Consider the following 20951-nt stretch of genomic DNA (forward strand, 5'->3'; position numbering starts at 1 on the left):
CTCCTCCTCGTCCTCCAGCCTCTCCATCATCTCCTTGGCCTTGGCCTCCAGCTGGATCTTGGTCTTGATGAGCAGGTCACAGCGGTCCTCAGCATCCGCTAGGTTGTCCTGTTCCTGGGGAGAGAGGTGATCGGAGGTGAACGGAGTCAGAGGAGAGCGTGGTTGTCTTGTCACGCAACAGCTTTTGTGGGTGATCTTGTTTGCTATTATTTATTTATTTTTTACGTAATTTTTTCTGAGTGGAGCAGTCCCACTCATATTTCTAATTTTTTTATTGACAGATACAGTGAAGCTTAGACAGGAAGGATGGGTGAGAGAGAGAGGAGGGATGACATGCAGGATATGTCCCCGGCCGGAATCGAACCGGGAACCCTGCGGTTACATGGTCAGCGCTTAACCCGCTACGCCACCTAAGCGCCCCGAGCGTGGTCGTCTTGTCATGCGACAGCTTTGGTGTGATCTTGTTTGCTATTATACTATGCAGTTCATTCAGTTGGAGATCGAGGATGTTTGGTCTGGTCTTGAACTACCGTGTTTATGAAGACACAAATGCCTGTTGTTGTTGCCATCTAGAGCTTATAGGGTTTGGACATTAAACATTTCACCCTGGCTGGTGCCAATGTGTAAGCAGTAAATGGTAAATGGACTGCACTTATATAGCGCCTTTTTTGCTGCTCTAAAGCTGCTCCGAAGCGCTTTACAACGGCCTCTCTCGAACCGCCGATCTGCCGACCTTGTGATCGTTAGGCGGCGGCTCTACCTCCTGCTGAACCTCTACCTCCCCTGAAAGTAAGTGAGTAAGTGAATGCGTAACCGTTTGTGAGTACTTACTGCCTGCAGCTGCAGCGAGACGTCGCTCTTCTCTTGGATAAGGCTGACCTGCTTCTCCTCCAGCTCCTTACGTTTGGCCTCCGACTTTTCCAAGGCCTCCTTCAGTTTGGCGAGCTCGTCCCTCAGGAGGGCCATCTCCTTCTCCGTGGCGGCGCTCTTCAGCAGAGGCTTGATCTTGAAGAAGAGCTTCATCCAGGGCCAGGTCCTCACGGCGGCGAAGGCCCGGACGTTCCACTGGATGATCATCAGAGCCTCCCTGGGCACAGGAAGAGAGAGGGGTTGGGGGTGGGATTAGAGGGTGCACATGAGTATCTGAGGGTAGGTGGTGGAAAATAAAAAGCCTGTAGTTTCTCAAACTCAAACAAACTTGTTCTCAAAACGAGTACAGGTGCTTTGTCGAAGAATGTGTCACTCGTGAAAGGAGCTGTTGATGTTTAATGTACTACCATCATCTTTGATGAAGATTGTCCAAAACAATGATGGTGTGTCACACCCATAAATACACAACTAGAGATATTTTCTCGCAGATTGATATGGGGCTTGAGTCAGAGTTTTGAACGTGTGTGTGTGAGTGAGTGCAGGCCGGCGTGGGGGGGGTGTTGGTTGGGGGGAGGAGGTTGGTTGTGTCAGCGGTGGGAGGGTGGGGGGGGGTTGGGCTGTGGTATGACTCTGATTGCATTTCAGACGTGACTCCGTGCTCGGCGCTTCTCAAAGGTGAACGGGCTCAGTGTTTATTTAGAAACCAAAGTCCTCTGTCCGGACGGCAGCCTTTAATCCTCTGTCACCCGCCATACATCCCATCTATGCGCTCACTTAGAACTGCAGGCGCCTAGGACAAAAGGAGGCCAGAGGGCACGGGGTGGGCTAGGGGGGGGGGGGCGGGGGGGCTGTATTTTTAGGGTGGGTCCAAGCAGCTGCCACTTGACACATGTCACCACCTGGCTTTAAGGACACCGTCAGCATTGTTTAATTTAGGGAGAGTGGACAGGGGGTGAGGGTTTGGGACGAGTGAGGGAGGGGTGAGTTTGTGAGGTGGGGGCACAGGGTCGTTATTACCAATGGGGCCACACACATGGCATGGTAACCATAAAAGGACAAGCACGCGCCTCACACACGCCGAAAACCTTGCCCTGGCATACCACACATACTGGATGAAGGGAGTGTATGTGCAAAGGTCTAATATATCACAAGCTGAAATGTTTCGGCTGATCATCATGTTACTATTGAACCTGTTGGCGCAACTGGTGGGGGAGTTCATTTGTTTTGTGTTCATGTCTTTATTTTCTGTGATTTGCGAAGGAGTGAAATGTCTTCTCTTCCTTCCTGTATTGACACTCACAACACTAATGCGTTAGTGAGAGACCTATGAGCTTTAAACATTGGTTCGTGAATATTTTCAGTTCATAACTACTGCTGGAAAAAATCCCCCAAATCAACCCAGGATTGGGGGCGCTTAGGTGGCGTAGCGGACATATCCGGCATGTCTTCCCTTCTCTCTCTCTCACCCATCCTTCCTGTCAAATCTCTACTGTCTCTGTCACAATAAAAAGGAAAATATGAGTGGGACTGCCCCACTCAGAAAAAAATAAAATAAAAAATAACCCAGGATGTCTCACTTCTTCGACATCATGTGCAGGAGCTCCATCCTCATGATCTTGCCCCGGCTGATGGCCTGCAGCATGGTCAGGACGCTAGCCAGACGCTCGTCTCTCATCTCCTCCAGGTGGCCCAGCAGACCGGCCTTGAAGAAGACCTAGAGGTAGAGGACAGGGCAGCAAGCACACTGTTGGAGCTCGCCGATGACTTTCGCCTCCATCTCCCAGAAGGCTACAGAAGTTTCTGATGCTAACATTTTTAGTAATCATCTTTATTTGCCAAAGCAAATAAGTGTGTGCCGTTTGAGCTATTCTCCAAACACACAGACACAGACACAGATACAGACACAGACACAGACACAGACACAGACACAGACACAGACACAGACACAGACACAGACACTGACACTGACACTGACACTGACACTGACACTGACACTGACACTGACACTGACACTGACACTGACACTGACACTGACACAGACACAGACACAGACACAGACACAGACACACACACACACACACACACACACACAGACACACACACAGACACACACACACACACACACACACACGTAGCCTTAGCCTACCTTGGTGTGGCCAAACTTGTACTGGTTGAAGTCCACTTCCAGGGATTGCAGCAGTTTTTCTGCAGCTTTCCGGCTGTCCACAAACTTATCATCAGGGATGGCGTGTGGGTTCAGGATACGATAGCTGTGAATTACAAATGTGTCTTAGATAGATAGATGACACATATGTAATTGTGTCTATGTTTTGTGGTCCGTTGATGTGTGTGAATTCTCTGGGATCATATTTGTGTGGATGATTCGGTCTGTCTCACCGCTGTTTGAACTCAGCGTAGGAGATGCGATTGGGGAAGCCCTTCCTGCAGATCCTGATGCCTTCCAGCACACCGTTACAGCGCAGCTGGTGGAGCACCAGGAAGGCATCCATGATCCCTGCACAGGAGAGGGGAGAGAGGAGAGAGGAGAGAGGAGAGAGGACGTTATCATTCAGAGTGGAGAGGTGTTGCTCTGGACTACTCTATTTGACAATGGGGTGAAGATTCAGAAACCTTGTCAAAAAATCTCAAGTGATAACCATACACTCACTGACCACTTCATTAGGTACACCTTTTCAACTGCGTAACGTAACGTTAACATAAATATCTAATCAGCCAATCACGTGGCAGCAACTCAACGCATTTAGGCGTGTAGACATGGTCAAGACAATCTGCTGAAGTTCAAACCCTGGTTCGAGCTGATAGAATAACGACAGTAACTCAAATAACCACTCGTTACAACCAAGGAATGCAGAAGAGCATCTCTGAATGCACAACACATCAGACCTTGAAGCAGATGGGCTACAACAGCAGAAGACCACACCGGGTGCCACTCCTGGCAGCTAAGAACAGGAAACTGAGGCCACAATTTACACGGGCTCACCGAAATTGGACAATAGAAGATTGGAAAAACGTTGCCTGGTCTGATGAGTCTCGATTTCTGCTGCGACATTCAGAATTTGGCGTAAACAACATGAAAGCATGGATCCATCCTGCCTTGTATCAACGGTTCAGGCTGATGGTGGTGGTGTAATGGTGTGGGGGATCTTTTCTTGGCACACTTTGGGCCCCTTAGTACCAATTGAGCATCGTTTAAACGCCACCACCAGTGGCGTAGCGGACGGGCCCGCAAGCGACGCACCGCGGGGGGGCCCCAGCCACTAGGGGGCCCCCTAACATTGGATCCAAACTTTTTTTTTTTTTTTTTTTATAATTTAAAAATATATAAAATAAAGAAAATAAGTGGCCCTTCATTGTGTCAACCTTAATTTTAATATATAGGCCTATATTAAAAAAGATATACATAGTTAGCCGTATCCAATAGCAACATGACTTTGACGTCACACGTAGGCAGCGAGACACAAGGAAAATGAGCAAGCGAAAATACAATACAAAGTACAATAAGCATTCTTTAGGTGGTGGTAGATTCTCTATTCGGACATTATAGCCGCTATATGTGGGACTGTCGGTCCGATATTGTAAAAAAATCTAATAAAAAATGTATGTTTACGGAAGTACATGTCTCAAGTATTATCTCGGCGGTTAGTCGAGTGAAAGAAAAACAACATACAGATGATAATTCACACAATATAATACCACGAAAGCGTACAGCACTAAACAATAACATTTATTTGGGCAGCATCATACTCAAACTCAGGCAGAAGTACATACTGTAATTCAGCATGATTAGGCTATATATAGCTGTTTCTTTTTTCTATTCTACTATTCGAATCTACTTCTGCTGTCTGCGTCTCCCTGGGTATTCCTAGACCAGATGGCAAACACTAAAGAAATGCCACAATATACCAATATACGAGATGTCCAACAAAGGATTTGACTAACCCTGGCCAATTTTACGCAACAAGTAGACTCTGATGCAGCGGAGACAGGGTTGCCAGATGGGCTGGTTTTTGGTGGATTTAGAAGTGTTTAGATTGGTTAGGTTGGAAATTCTCAATCCCATCTGGCAACCCTTAGCGGAGAGTCTACAGATATGTTTACAGATATCACACTGCTGTGCACACCACACTTTGTTAAAAGAAATAAAGCTTGTACTATTCTACTTATAATACATTCTACTGATGTAGTGTAGTCTACCATTTGGTTTTAGTTATAGGCTATTGCTCTCACTTGTTTGTACCTTTTGCTAAGTCAAGCATTTAGAATGTAGAGTGCATATTGCGAAATTTCGCAACGTCAATAACGCATCGGCCTCTAAAAAACGCAAGTTTTTTTTTTTTTTTTTTTTTTTACTCCGTTGCGAAAGGGCCCCCGCCGCCACCTTGCGGGGGGGCCCCGGGATTTTGCGCTACGCCACTGGCCACCACCTACGTGGTATTGTTGCTGACCATGTCCATCCCTTTATGACCACAGCGTACCCGTCTTCTAATGGCTACTTCCAGCAGGATAACGCGCCATGTCACAAAGCTCACATCATCTCAAACTGGTTTCTTGAACATGATAATGAGTTCGCTGTACTCAAATGGCCCCTCCATAGTCACCAGATCTCAATCCAATAGAGTACCTTTGGGATGTGGTGGAACGGGAGATTCGCATCATGGATGTGTAGCCGACAAATCAATGAAGTGGCCGGTGAGTGTCGATACATGTACGTAAGTGTTTAATGATAACCTCTGATTCATCTTTGGTCTGGTTCAAACATCACCTCTAATTGCCGATGTAGGCAATGTTGTGGTAGTGGTATACTGTAGTGTGGCGTACCTGGAGTCTTGGTCTCATTAGGGATGAGGCAGCGGACAAAATGGGGCTGAGTACTACGGAGGTGACTCATCAACTTGTTCAGGTTCTCCTGCGTACATGATGGAGGAACAGAAGAGAAACCTGGGGTCAATAGGTGTGCATTTACTACTTTAGGATTGTTCACAAGCTATCTCAATTTGACAACATCAATCAATCGGTCTATAAGGTCTGCAGGTGATGAAAACCCACTCTCCCTCCCTTCTGTAGACGGTGTACACAGCTGATACTCATCCGTTGTCTTATGGGCTGATATGGGATGTTAGTGAGAGTGGAGCCAGCACAGACTTAAAGTGATGTTCATGTGATCATTTCCCTAAACATCACTGCAAGTCTTAACTGCCTCCCTCACAGCTCTGGGGAGACGACGGCGCCTCTGATGTTGATGCAGCTTTACTGTAACATTTCTTGCTTTTACACTTTTATCACTACCGCTTTAACACTAACATCGGAACCTCAAACACAATGACCAAAACCTGAAACTGGTGTATTTTATCTCACACCAATTCTTCACAACGACAAACACATTTCTTGCTTATTACTCATTTTGCAGCTCTAAACCACACAGTTAACAAAACACTAAATACAATTCTCTACATTTGGCGGCACAATCTTCCTTGATAAAATCTCTTGTGTTCCCATGGAAAACACTACCATTCAGAATGCTAAACTCAAACCACCAATCACACAATCACACCCCTCATATGGGCAAACACCTACTGCTTTCAATTAGCAATCAATAAAAGCTCTCCTGTGTTGGAGAACCATAGATGCCAGCTTTGCAGAGAAAGGTAGAACGGAGGCCTGTGGCCAGACTGAAACGAAAGGCAGGATGCAGCCTAATTTTATTTTTCTTTACAGTATATGCAGAAGGCTTATTTTCCTTGTTCAATTGTTTGTTCTGTATGAAGAACATTTTACAAATCCAACTGTGTTTGCTGAAATATATCGAGTATTTCAAATAAAAAAACATTCTATTCTTGTATTTGTGTGTTTTATATTTGAGTATGAAAACATAACAGTTTATAACAGGCTACTGTACGTATATACTGTAACACTGAAAATGCAAAAGGCCTACTGATATTCTTATCATAGTACTGTTTTCCGCTGATGTGTAGTGTAGCGAATAGCACGGCATTTGGGGGCAGCTGTGGCGCAGGAGGAAGAGCCGCAGTCTAATGATCGCAAGGTTGGCAGATCGGCGGTTCGAGCCCCGGATGGCCACATGTCGAAGTGTCTTTGGGCAAGACACTGAACCCCAAATTGCTCCCAGTGAGCGGGACGGCGCCTTGCATGGTAGCTTGCCGCCATTGGTGTGTGAATGTGTGTGTGAATGGGTGAATGAGAGGCCGTTGTAAAGCGCTTTGGATAAAGGCGCTATATAAGTGCAGTCCATTTACCATTTACCAGAACCACGGAAGAGGCCACTCTCACCTTATGCAGCTGTGAAACAGTCTGGAAGGAGGCCGCCTTCTTCCTCTTCTCCTTACCAGTCTTGTTGGGGTCGGCTGCTGCACAGTAACCAACATACTGATTAAAGGTCGGACTACCTTGTCTGACTCAATGTAAGTGCCACATTTGAGTTGGTCATTTGCCGTACCTGAGTCAGAGGCTTCGTAATTCTCATAAAGACACGCAAGCAGCTTATTGGATGACTTCTGGAAGCAGGTGACCACCGTTTCGTTCAATGGGTCTTTGTTTTTTTCCAGCCAGCCAATGATATTGTACGGAACCTTGAGTGGAAGAAAAAGGCTTAGTAGAATTCCTTTATACAGAAGATGATGACTACAATACGCGAGCTTAGAATGATAAGGTTCTATCTCCGTCTAGGGCAGTTCAGCGATATTGAGTGTCAAAGTTTTTACATTCCATTATGTTTCATGAGATGGAACCTTTGTATTTTACTAATTACTAACTCAAAAATGTCAACATTTTAAAAGTAACACCACACAGGCATTAATAAACACCTAATGGATCAGATTATGTAAAAAACTCAATTTTGACAAAAGTTTTGATAGAACCTTATAATTCTAACGTCACGAATACTAAGGAATGTGAATATTGTTTTCTGAAATAACACTACAATGTTTTGTAACATTATTATACACACTTGGCTTTGGTGGAAACACACGTACACACGTACCTGTCCGGCGTAGTGCACCAGCTCAAAGTGGGCCTCGTACTTGCGCTTCTTGTCAGGCCGAGGCTTCTGGAAGTTGGGTGATTTGCCGATGTGGTTGTCGTACATCTTGGCCTTGAAGCTGCTGTCAGTGGCCTTGGGGAACATGCACTCCTCTTCTAGGATAGACATGATCCCCAGGGGCTGAAGGGAGAGGGGGCAACATATTATATTATTATTATTATTTACATATCTTATTATTACGTTTGTCATATCGTGAGCTTAGAATTTATACGGTTCTTATCTCCGTTTAGGGTAGTTCAGAGATATTGAGCGTCAAAGTTTTTTCATTCCATTATGTTTTGTGAGATGGAACCTTTGTATTTTATTAATTACTAACTAAAGAATGTCAACATTTAAAAAAATAACACCACACAGGCATTAATAAACACCTAATGGATCAGATTATGTAAAAAACTCAATTTTGACAAAAATGGAGACAGAACCGTATAATTCTAACGTCACGATATGTACGTTCAATGTATTTCTAAGGTCAGTGGAATATATTTGAAGTGTGGGAGCTATGCATACCTTTTCTATGAGGTCGATACAAGCCTGTAGGTCGAGGCCAAAGTCAATGAAGGTCCAGTCGATCCCCTCCCTCTTATACTCCTCCTGCTCCAGGATGAACATGTGGTGGTTGAAATACTGTTGCAGTTTTTCATTGGTGAAGTTGATGCACAGCTGTTCAAAGCTGTTGAGCTGAAATGAAAGAGGGGACAGTTGTTCAATATAAGCATGTTGAAGTGGAACAAATGTCTAGCGTTGCCGGGAACGTATGATCTGAACTGCTTCACCGCCACTGATGAACCTGACAATAAAAACGTCTACAATCATAGAATACCAGATAACTCATCTAAAAAAAGAACTCGAACACACCCTAGTGAAAATGCAGAGGGAAAAAAATGCTTTCTGCAAGAGTTGGTAGGGGAAGATTGGTAGTGTTTGTCTAGAAATCGCTTGATTCCAACCAAGCATGATTGTGTGACAATGATAGTAAAGGCAGACTTACATCAAAGATCTCGAAGCCGGCGATGTCCAACACCCCGATGAAGTACTGGCGAGGGAGCGACGTATACAGGGTTCTGTTGATGCGTGTCACCAGCCATTTGAACATGCGGTCGTACGTGGCTTTGGCCAGAGCTCCTACAGAATAGTTAACCTACAACATCCACGCATGCACACACACACACACACACACACACACACGCACGCACACACACACACCCCGCAAACACAAAGAAAAGAAAGAACACAGCTGTAGCCATAGATAGCCACTGTTGCTTGGATACCAGATTGGAGAGTCTGAGGTATTCAGAGTCTATCGATCGATGGAGAATTAAGAAGCTATCCCTTCCCTTCCCGGCATGCTAATCACCAGGCAGAATGAACACAATTATTAGTTAATTCAGTTGAATTCACTTCCTTATGATACCTATACCACATTCTATTTTGCAAATAGTTTTAAACTCATTGTTAGATAGATGAAGGCTGAGACAGTGCAGTTGAATGTTGTGTGTGTTGTGTGTGTTGTGTGTCTTGTGTGTCTTGTGTGTGTTGTGTGTCTTGCCGTCGTAGCAGTGAGCTCTCACCTGTTCTACATTCTGTCCTTTTACCACGATCTCGTTCCCCACCTTCACTCTGGGGTGCAGGAGGCCCTTGATGAGGTCAGCTGAACTAACTCCCATCAGGTACGAGGCCTTGTCGGCACCTGGACACAAACACATCAGATATACACGATGAGACACACACATAATAGTTAGTTGTTTGCAAAATTGGCTGGTTATAGCCTATAATTGCTCTGGGTAAATTACTACATCCACTTTTATACAAAATCGAATTAGTATAATTAGGGCTCTGCCCTTGTTGACTGTTCCCAGAGTCAGGAAGAAGACAATCGGTGAGCGGGCGTTTTCTTTTCCGTGCACCAACTCTTTGGAACCTTCTTCTATTGGACATCAGACAGGCATGCTCAGTGGAAGTGTTCAAAGCCAAGTTGAAGACCCACCTGTTTTCTGTCGTCTATATGTCATAGCTTGTGTATTTGTGTTGTGTGATTATGTTTTTTTTAACTGGAATAGTTGTTTTAATTGTTTTAAATTGTTGCTTTCCTATTGTAAAGCACTTTGACGTAAAGCGCTATACAAATAAAGTTATTATTATTATTATTAATAATTATTACAATAGAAACTCCCACAGTAAAGGGAGAAATTAGCTGCATCAGTGTAGTGAGCTACTTTTAGAGAAGGAAGGACCAGGATTTCAGATTCCTGGAGATTCCAGTTGGCAGGTCACTCCAACCCTAAATTGTGAAAACACCGGCCAAGTACAACATGAGGCCGTATGCAATAGCCACATAAGAGAACACTATTCCAGGTGGTTATATAGCCTATAATTGCTCTAGGTAAATTACTCATCCACTTTTAATGAAACACAAAATTATTTGTGTTTAAAACAATAGTTTATTATAATTATTATACTATTATTAGTCCTTACTTTCAGTGCCATCAGCCTCTGCCTGCTCCTCACGCTGCTTCAGCTTGAACTTCATGTTGCCGAAGTGCATGATGGCCCCCACTATCTTATAGCAGCCGTACTTCTCGTCTTCACTGAAGCCAAGGATGTCCATGGCATGCTGCAGAGAAATCACATGGTAGTGGTCATCATTCTGCTCCTTTGCACGTTTTGTTGTTGCTGTTGTTGAGTGTTTATGTTTTTAGGCCTACTGTATTTTGTGACATTAGAATTATACGGTTCTATCTCCATTTTTGTCAAAATTTAGTTTTTTTACATAATCTGATCCATTAGGTGTTTATTAATGCCTGTGTGGTGTTATTTTTTAAATGTTGACATTTTTGAGTTAGTAATTAATAAAATACAAAGGTTCCATCTCACAAAACATAATGGAATGTAAAAACTGTGACGCTCAATATCTCTGAATTACCCTAAACGGAGATAGAACCTTATCATTCTAAGCTCACGATTTGTAATTCATCTTTCAATACAACTAAAACAGGGTTTCTGTGCTCTCCTGAACCATCTGAACCATCTGGCCTGTGTCTCTTAGCTGAAGAAGAAGTTCTTACATCAGTGCCCATGAGCTCCTCCCCGTCGTCCATGGTTTCCACCGTGGTCACACCCTGGGAGCAGAAGTGGTAGTCGTATGGGTTGGTGGACACCAGCAGCATTTCTGTGGAGGAGAGGGAAACGGCACTCGTGAGCTTAGAATGATAAGGTTCTATCTCCGTTTAGAATGATAAGGTTCTATCTCCGTTTAGAATGATAAGGTTCTATCTCCGTTTAGAATGATAAGGTTCTATCTCCGTTTAGAATGATAAGGTTCTATCTCCGTTTAGAATCATAAGGTTCTATCTCTGTTTAGAATGATAAGGTTCTATCTCTGTTTAGAATTATAAGGTTCTATCTCCGTTTAGGGTAGTTCAGAGATATTGAGCGTCAAAGTTTTTACATTCCATTATGTTTTGTGAGATGGAACCTTTGTATTTTATTAATTACTAACTAAAACACTTCAACATTTAAAAAAATAACACCACACAGGCATTAATAAACACCTAATGGATCAGATTATGTAAAAACAAAATGTCAATTTTGACAAAAATGGAGATAGAACCTTATAATTCTAACGTCACGTACTATCTAAGAATCCCAACCCAGACTATCGTGTCCAGCAAAAAAGTGCTTCAAAGGGTTCCAGTTCTACTCATCCTCAACCTGATCATCTCAAGTACTGTCTGGTAGTTAATGGTTAATGGAATTGGATTGAACTGTGCCTTTGATAAGTTATTGGGGACTGGATGCCTTAAGGCTAGAAACTCTTCCTTACCTAGAAGTTCTGGTTTCTTCTGGGACATGATCTGGTAGTAGATGTGGTAGCTCCTTTCCCCGGGCTGCTGAAATATCACTCTGGATTTTTCCAGAAGATCTAAGGGAAGAAAATGAGTAAAAAATATATATGTAATCACCCCAAAACAATGGGGGCAGTAAAAACATTAGCTATGGAGACAGTAAAAACATTAGCTATGGAGACAGTAAAAACATTAGCATAGCTACCTTTTCAAATATTTCAGGTTCTGTATCACTGATATATAATATTACAATATACAATTACACATGAATACTCACATATATCAATATCAGAGGAGGCCACTTTCCCTGTGGGTCCAAAGTGGATCCGGATGAACTTGCCCTGCGGGAGAGAATGACCACAGAGAATGACCATCACATATACCAGATGGCCTGGGGGGGGTGTAGGCATCCACTCACACTGGGTAAAACGGTGTTGCTATCAATTTCTCTCAATAGATTTCTTCATAAGGTTTCACATTATACTCACAAAACGAGACGAGTTGTCGTTCCTCAGCGTTTTAGCGTTACCAAACGCCTCCATGGCAGGGTTCGCTTCAATGATCTGGTCCTCCAAGGTACCCTGGGACAAGACAGGTAGAAGACTTACACATTACTCTGGGACTGAGACTGAATGTTACTTTCTAGAGTCTAGCCAGTACTGTACTACTACTGTTGGATGGGGATGGAATTAAATGGTAAAAGGTCAAATATATTTTGTACAATATTGAACAGTTTGCAGTATGTTATACACAACATACAAGTTCGCTGGCTGGAATAAACTTTTTAGTTTTACTCACCCCTGGTTGTTTGGTGGCAGGACCTTGCTGTAAGGGAAGAGATTTAAAGCATTGTAAATACATTGTGAGCTTAGAATTATAAGGTTCTATCTCCGTTTAGGGCAGTTCAGAGGTATTGAGCAAAGTTTTTACATTCCATTATGTTTTGTGAGATGGAATCTTTGTATTTTATTAATTACTAACTAAAAAATGTCAACATTTTAAAAATAACACCACACAGGCATTAATAAACACCTAATGGATCAGATTATGTAAAAAACTCAATTTTGACCAAAAATGGAGATAGAATCTTATAATTCTAACGTCACGACATGACTGTCTATGTTCTGTGTAGTCAGAATGATATCTGAGATACTGAAGTACTGATACTTATACAGTTAACAAAGGGGCATATCTTGATCAAAGAATGTAATTAATTGCAGGAATGTTGATGACAAATATTGATGTTAAATAAATGATGGTACAATTGATGAGCACTGAACACCTTGTTTTACTCTCAACTAAATAAAGCCGTTTGGTGTGTGGAGAGAAGGGAGGACGTTTGAGGGAACAAAAAATAGATATCAAATCTAAAAAGGAAAAACAAAAGGAAAATTCAAAAAGGGACTGGAAGGAAAAATCAAAACAGTGGATCTGTAACATTGTTAATGACAACATAAGGTTTCAAAAAGGAAGGCTACAAGACAGGAATAAACAGGGAATTAAAAAATGATTTAAAATGAGCAAGGGAACAGAGGAGGGTGTCACATTCATTCAAACCTTTATTTAAACTCGTGACAAACAAGGGAAGACTTTGAGCCACAAAAGTCAGTAAGAATGCAACCCTTACATTCACTGTTCTGGTAATGAAGGAGGATGAGGAAGAGGTGCTTGATGAAGAATTTTAAAAGGGAAACACTTAGCGAGTCCTTATTAGAAAAAATGAAAAAAAGACACCAAAAATGTTTTAAAAGGAGGGAGCGGGGAGGAAAAAAAAAATCCAGAATGCCATATTGGCCTTACTCCTTTTCTAGCAGCTGCTTCCCCAAGAGCTGCGACAATGGCAAAATATTGAATGACACGTTTGGTGTTGACAGTTTTGCCAGCACCGGATTCTCCGCTATAGCGAGTATGGAAAAAGTTATAGGTGAGAAAAGAAAAATGTAGATCAAATCAGGAAAAAAATGCACAAATCAAGAATATGACACCGCAAGGCGCAAGCTGCAGTCAAACACTTAAACAATAAAATCCATAATGTTCTCAATCAGGTACCGAAAACGTGTGGCCGAAAATCAAACTTAAAAAAAAACATTGCTTTGAATGGAAAAAATAAAAAGAAAGAAAAAAAGTTTGCAGTGGCTGCAGATAGGATGGCCTATCATACTGTATGATTGTACATGATTGCACAGTGAAAAGGCGTTAAAAAAAATGACCCTACACACTCCTACGCACTACAGTATGTCATATGCCAGTAGACTTTTCAGAGCATATCATAATGATTATGCATAGAGCAGAGGGATCAGCGTTTGGAGTTTCTACTTACGTGATGAGCATAGATTGATTCTCACGGTCTGTGAAAAAGCAAAACATTAGAAGAGGAGGTTTTAGTAAACCTATACAGTATACACCATGATGAAATTGTATTTTGGTCAGACATTATTCTTTGTATGTGTTTATGAATGAATGAATGAATCTTTTATTTCGAACATGATTTAAAATAATAAAAGAACAAATAACTAATATGAAGAGTACAGGCCTATCAATGTTCGAGAGGGAGTAGGATGAAGCCTATAGGCTTATCCTGTCCTACCCCTATCCTTCACTCTCAAGTGAGAACAATTATACTTCAATTATATAATCCAATTAATTAATACATATGTTTCAGTATCATCAGTACTAATACTTATTTTTCATTGTTAATATTGATACAACACAAAATAAATAAATAAACATTTATAACAGCATTATAATCGCATTGGATTGCTAACCATGAAGATCAGGCTGACCTGGAAGAAGCAGAATGTGTGTGTGTGTGTGTGTGTGTGTGTGTGTGTGTGTGTGTGTATGTGTTATGTGTATGTCTGAGTGACATAAGCATATACAGTATGTTTCTAGAAAACCCCATGGAGATCCTACAGTGGTAAAAGTGGAGCTGGGTCGTGCAGGTGTGGCTGTGTGTATGGGACTCACTGCGCAGCATGTCGTTGTAGGCGTTGTCTGCGATGGAGTAGACGTGCGGGGGTGCCTCCAGGCGGCGCTTGCCTTTGTAGGCAGCCACCACAGAGGCCGAGTAGACAGGAAGCCATTTGTACGGGTTCACTGTCACACAGAACAGCCCAGAGTAGGTCTGTGGAGAGACAGTATACCATGCATGATATGTTGACTTAACACCTCTAGGACATAATAGAGTTGTACATGACATGACCAAGCAACAGAACAGATATCCCTAAAAAGATCTGTGAACTGAGCGACGGTACAATGACAATGGCCACTGACAAGACAACCAACAGGCTTATTTTGTGGCCTTAATGATTGACAGGTGGTTCTGTGGTATCATTTGGCTTTGACTGTCCAGCCTCTCATGGATCATAGCCTAGGATGCACGTATACTATTGTCCTTTGGGGTCACTCACGTAGATCATCCAGCTGCTGTAGCGCCGCCGCAGGTTGAAGAGCACAGAGGCCTCGTTGAGATGTGTCAACAAGGCCATGTCCTCCATCATGTCAAACTTTGGAGGGTTCATCTGCTGGATATCATCCTCTTTAACAATGAGGGTCTGTGGGTGTTGGAGGGAATAGGGATGGGAGTTAGATTCATAATAGTCATAATGTCCATCATTCAGTTGAGGGGGTTATGCAAGATTATACAACAGTTAGTTCCGACCAAGTAATTTGATTGGACAAGAGGCATTCCATGAGTTACGATATACAGTATAACAGCACTGGGACTTTTAACTAGATGTATCACTCCGCCTCACAGGTGTTCTAAATGACCGTTAATTAGACCGCATTGTAGAGCGGACCTGCGCCATCGTACTGCTGTTCTGACCTCCGGACATTTGTCAGTGTGAGTTCAAGAGGCGCGTCTGATTCAATTGCTTGTGCTAGAATAGATTGTGTCCTACTGGATACCTCACCGTATTCATTGTTAGAGAGTTGACTCATGTTGATATTTGACTATAATGTGCACACTAGAAAACGATGGAGCAGCGTGCTGTCTGATGTCAACTGGTCTGACTCTGAATCACATTCACACATGCCACCAAAGCGACTGTCAACCGAGTCATATTTCACTGGTTGCACAATAGGCCTACATGGAAATGTACAAATAAATGTACACGATACAAAGTAGCTAGTTTGTGTTCAGGTTACTAGGCAACAGTCCAGTTGAACAGTCCCGTTGCGGAACTATTTTTTCTTGACGGAGCCAAAATAAATGATTAAATAAACAAACAAATAATAATCTGTTGTCACTTATTACTGTTAATTAATAAATTGCGCTGTAGAACTGTTGTATAAAAGCAATATCACACTGGAGGTTGTGCTGTTAGACCTGCGGCCTCGTACCTACGACCGAATCACAGCCGTGCTGATATTCAGTATAACACACTCCCTCTCGTGTGATATTGCTTAAGTATGCAGTCCTATTTACTCTGCTGTAACACTACTGAAATCTCTCAGTAGCGCACTGTACTGCACTTACCTTTTTATCTTTGGTCTCAACGGTGACTTTGTCTCCGTCGAGTTCCTTGATCTCAACCTCAATATAAGCCTCCTTTTCGTCTGAGATCCATGCTCGCTTTATACCTTTAAACAGCAGGGGACCAAGAAAAACACACGTCAATTTCAGGACCCCGAGAAAAAAAACTCGAACACTATTTATGTTCGGCTAAAGTAGTTCATTTAGCACTTATGCAACACATGCAACAACTATTACAATGAATTATAATGCAGTAATCAATATCTAATAAGCCCCCAAAATGCATAATTGAGAGTTGAGCCATGAAACCTTTAGGCAAGATAGGCTGCCCCTGTGCGTAAATCGTGAGCTTAGAATGATAAGGTTCTATCTCCGTTTAGAATGACAAGGTTCTATCTCCGTTTAGGGCAGTTCAGAGATATTGAGCGTCAAAGTGTTTACATTCCATTATGTTCTGTGAGATGGAACCTTTGTATTTTATGAATTACTAACTAAAAAATGGCAACATTTTTAAAATAACACCACACAGGCATTAATAAACACCTAATGGGTCAGATTATGTAAAAAAAAAACTCAATTTTGACAACAATGGAGATAGAACCTTATAATTCTAACGTCACGAGATGTTTTCTGCAAGTACCGTCAAAGGCGATGGTCTGCGCGGCCAACAACTCCAGGTCAGTTTTGCGCAAAAACGGTCCAGCCTCTCCGAACTCGTTCGTGTCAAAGTGGGACATGGTCACCTACTAAGCTCCCGACGCTCAAACAAGACAGGTGACTTTTCCTCCTCCTTGGAAACAAAAAGGAAAACAAAATATAAAACAAAACGTAGGCTATTTTGCATTCTGTAGAGTTTTAGTTCATAACAAAATAGCATCCACCTTTTACCCCACTCAATAATAAACGAGTTGGAATTCCCACAAATGGGAACGACCGAACCCAAAGAACATTATCACTCGCGAATCGCGCGTAACAGAGAGCAAACACACTCTTGTCTTGATATTAAAAGAGTTAAAGTAGAATAGAAATGTCCCAAATGTGTGTTTAGGTTAAGTAAAATGAATGAATTGAATGAAATAAATAGCTAGATACAAAACGCATGGTATGGCACCCGTGCGTAAAACGCGCAAAAACGCGCAAAAACAGAAGACAAGACAAGAGAGAAGTTGTGGACTGACCTCAGGGTGCGCACAACAGGATAACAGAGAGGAGAGGTGTGTCCCCTTTTTATTGTCTTTCTCAAGGTCATGTTCAGGGGACATGTGTCCCTCATTGGCATATGCCACCTCCTCCACCCCCTATTGGTGGTGGGCCGCGTGTCTCAATTGACACAAAAGGAAAGCACCGTTTTTATCTTTGCGCTAACTCAAGCCGGCTATTTTTATAGCCCCTGTTATTTTATTTTTACGCACGGAGAGGGGGTGAGAGAATTGCAATATGAGGGAACGTTCGTTTAGGAACGATGGTGTCATGGCCAGCTGTGAGTGTGAAACCACTATTGAGTTCACAACCGTTCAGGATTGATGATGTATTATTTTTTCTCACAAGCATCACTTTGTTGATAATACGTTACTGCATTTATGTTCAGGGTAGAATTACAGTCCCAGGGGGGTTATGTGCAAAATGTAATCTGAGTAGACACAAAGCTGATGCAAAATTATATTTTGAGATGATTCCATTCAACCGGACGTGTTATAAATAAGTTAATTATGTTCACATCACATAACATCAGTTAAAATATGATTTACATTCATTCATTCATTGCAAAAACAACAAATCTAGTATCCAAATATAGAATAATTCACATGCATCAGTACTGTTTATCTACCGGTTATCACTTTCCTTTTACCATTTGATCCTGAAGCTAGAAATCGTCTTTGAAATGGGTGTAACATTCGTATCCAATAATAACAGAATATGTTATGTTGGCAATCTATTTCCAAAGTTCCTGAAAAGTAGAACTCTACATCAGAGTCACTTGAAATGGCTGAGATACTCATGAGCTCATGCAGTCCCCTCAGTAATTGCTGTGCGGTTTGTTTGTAGTGGAGTGCCAACAGGGGTGTCTGCCATTGTGTGTAGCCACAGAGGATGCAACCTTAGAAGAGATTATTTCAGGAGCCCCTCTGTGTGACATTAAACATGGCACTATAAATACATGCACATAATATTAATAGAGAGAAACACCTCTCTGTGTGAACATGGCGGACCACCACAGCTCTACATTATGGGGACGACAATAGTCATAGGAGGTTGTGGTGGAATGTAATGTATTGAACACAATTCTGAGAACGGCCTTTCACATCGTTAGCAGGGTATACAGAAATCCCGTACGATTTATATCATATTTCAGTGCATCATGCCTCGTAAACATGACGTTGACATATTACAGTTTAAACATTTTAAAACAGGAAACGATTCACGAGCTTATCTCACATCTTCATATCTCTCTGTGTTTTTTTAACTGAACATCATTCGGACTTCGTTCGGGTTTGTACAGTCGTTTCGTCTGTGCCTGTATTAGGCCTGCCATGCGCCTTTTAAATTCTGTCCCCAGAGGCTCTGACCTTCAGTTGCAGAAGAGGAGGTTGCTGCCTGCCTGGTATGAGAGTGCAGGGTGAGAGTGCAGTGAGGGGAGGGGGTCTAAATAGTCCAAGAATAGACAAAGCCAGAGTCGAGCATTCCTGATTGAGATGATTCAACGGTTGGGGAGCTGATCTATTGTTAAAGAGACACAGTAAGGTAGAACGGGCACTGTTACAGTTACAGTTACAGTATGTCTACAGTTGCTGTAGCAACAGGGGTTCTGTCGTGTAACGGGCAACAGGAGGAGGACGCTTGGAATTAATGTTATTAACGCCCGAGAGAACACACCGACAGAGAAACAGGGAAGACAGAACTCTTTCATGCGTGCGACGTGCGAGAGCTCAAGGTTTTCCTATCGAAAATGGAAGAAAACAGCTTCCTAAATGGAACATCTTCTTTAGTGTAGGAAGCAGCCATCTTTGTTGATGGCACTATCTCCTGCAGGCTTGATGAGAGGTGTTGCGGTGATGGCGGAAAGTTGCTTGGGTGCATCAGTTAGATAGAACAGGCCTGAGCTATTCTGGGACAAGGGGCACTTCAGAGTAGAGGAGGCTGGGTAATGTACTGTGTCACTTGGCCTGCAGTTAAAAAAGCAGACATGCCGATAACACATGAGGAGAGACGAATCCCTGGTGTTGCTTTAAAATAAGTCTGTGTGCGTGTTGTGTGTGTGTGCGTGTGTGTGTGTGTGTGTGTGTGTGTGCGCGCGTACGTGCGTGCGTGCCTGTGTGTGTGCGTACGTGCGTGTGTGTGTGTGCGTACATGCGTGTGTGTGTGTGTGTGTGTGCGTGTGTGTGTGTGTGTATGTACTGTAGCGTGGTCCCACAGCACGTCTCTCTGTACTATAACACTGCAACCCACGGCGACAGCTGAGTTCCCAAAGCAACAGCTCTCCTTACATACTGCACATTCTCCGCAAAAATCATTTGGAGCTTAAACGCAGCCAAGTACAAAACTTTTATCTTTATCTTTTGATTATTAGTCATACTGGATGGAGGGCCAGGAGTTTCTTCATCGGATGACCTGGCCAGGGAAAAATCTAGGCCCTAGTTCTAAAACTCTGGGCCGATACATGCTTTTTTTTTAGGGGCGGCTGTGGCGCAGGAGATAGAGTCACACGCAGATCAGCGGTTCGAGCCCCGGCTGGCCACATGTCAAAGTGTCCTTGGGCAAGACACTGAACCCCAAAATTGCTCCCAGTGAGCGGGCCGGTCAGTGCCTTGCATGGCAGCTTGCCGCCATTGGTGTGTGAATGTGAATGTGTGTGTGAACGGGTGAATGAGAGGCCGTTGTAAAGCGCTTTGGAGCAGCGGAAAAAGGCGCTATATAAGTGCAGTCCATTTACCGTTTCTGGGTTTGCGAGTAAACAGCACAGCAGAGTCAGAGTCAGTCAGGACATCAAGACCCAGAGCTGAAGCCCAGGAATCGCCACTGGGATTCTCGAGGGTCACAGTTGTTTTAGATCATCATGCACTGGATGCCATCAGGCTTAGACAGAGAGATAGGCAGAGATTTGGGATTTACGAGAGCATTCGCATTCAGCAGTGTTTAAACACCACACCAGAGACACACACACACACACACATTCTCTCTCTCTCTCTCTCTCTCTCTCTCTCTCTGTATCTCTCTGTCTGTCTCTCTCTCTCTCTCTGTATCTCTCTGTCTCTCTCTCTCTCTCTGTATCTCTCTGTCTCTCTCCCTCTATCTCTCTATCACATAAACACACACACACTTACACAAGTAAGACCCGTTGATCCACTCTGTTACAAACTCCTCTGTTCATCTTCCTTTCTTCTAATGATAGAATGATATTCACATAGATAATAGGCCTTACTACTTAATTTCACATATCTTTTTGCCGTTCTAAATAACCGAAACCAAGTGGTAGAACCGTTTTTTATCACCTGGCGCATTTTTCTGGTAATCTCCCCCATGATTGCCCCGCAAAACCCTGGCAGCAACTGTGGAAGCTCAGGGTCTAGCCGTCAACTCATCAGAGAGGAGTCTGGGAGACATGGCACAAGCACAGGGGGGCTAAAGCCTCAATCACTCTTCTATGAGAGCCTCCCAGCATGACCCCCCTCCTACCCAACCGCTA

The 20951-nt window shown here is 43.0% G+C and overlaps 1 protein-coding gene across 1 annotated transcript in view; it reads right to left on the reverse strand.

Moving 5' to 3' along the window:
- The window catches only part of myh7ba (myosin, heavy chain 7B, cardiac muscle, beta a), a gene marked incomplete at both ends in the record, with an annotated part of 30642 nt that extends 13638 nt beyond the window's left edge, over positions 1–17004 (reverse strand). The window contains 24 exons of the mRNA XM_080545788.1: positions 1–114; positions 832–1087; positions 2448–2584; positions 3017–3140; positions 3268–3385; positions 5710–5797; positions 7180–7256; positions 7346–7478; positions 7889–8068; positions 8456–8626; positions 8937–9086; positions 9517–9635; positions 10421–10559; positions 11011–11114; positions 11769–11867; positions 12068–12131; positions 12279–12371; positions 12589–12615; positions 13591–13687; positions 14111–14138; positions 14758–14914; positions 15201–15344; positions 16271–16374; positions 16908–17004. The exon at positions 1–114 is cut by the window's left edge and continues 129 nt beyond it. Of these exons, the coding sequence (XP_080401914.1) occupies positions 1–114; positions 832–1087; positions 2448–2584; positions 3017–3140; positions 3268–3385; positions 5710–5797; positions 7180–7256; positions 7346–7478; positions 7889–8068; positions 8456–8626; positions 8937–9086; positions 9517–9635; positions 10421–10559; positions 11011–11114; positions 11769–11867; positions 12068–12131; positions 12279–12371; positions 12589–12615; positions 13591–13687; positions 14111–14138; positions 14758–14914; positions 15201–15344; positions 16271–16374; positions 16908–17004 (2820 nt within the window). The remainder of the gene's footprint in view (positions 115–831; positions 1088–2447; positions 2585–3016; positions 3141–3267; positions 3386–5709; positions 5798–7179; positions 7257–7345; positions 7479–7888; positions 8069–8455; positions 8627–8936; positions 9087–9516; positions 9636–10420; positions 10560–11010; positions 11115–11768; positions 11868–12067; positions 12132–12278; positions 12372–12588; positions 12616–13590; positions 13688–14110; positions 14139–14757; positions 14915–15200; positions 15345–16270; positions 16375–16907) is intronic.
- Between the last annotated feature and the right edge of the window lie 3947 nt (positions 17005–20951).

Source organism: Nansenia antarctica (genome assembly GCF_963989245.1).
Source record: "Nansenia antarctica genome assembly, chromosome: 15".
Lineage (NCBI taxonomy): Eukaryota > Metazoa > Chordata > Actinopteri > Argentiniformes > Microstomatidae > Nansenia > Nansenia antarctica.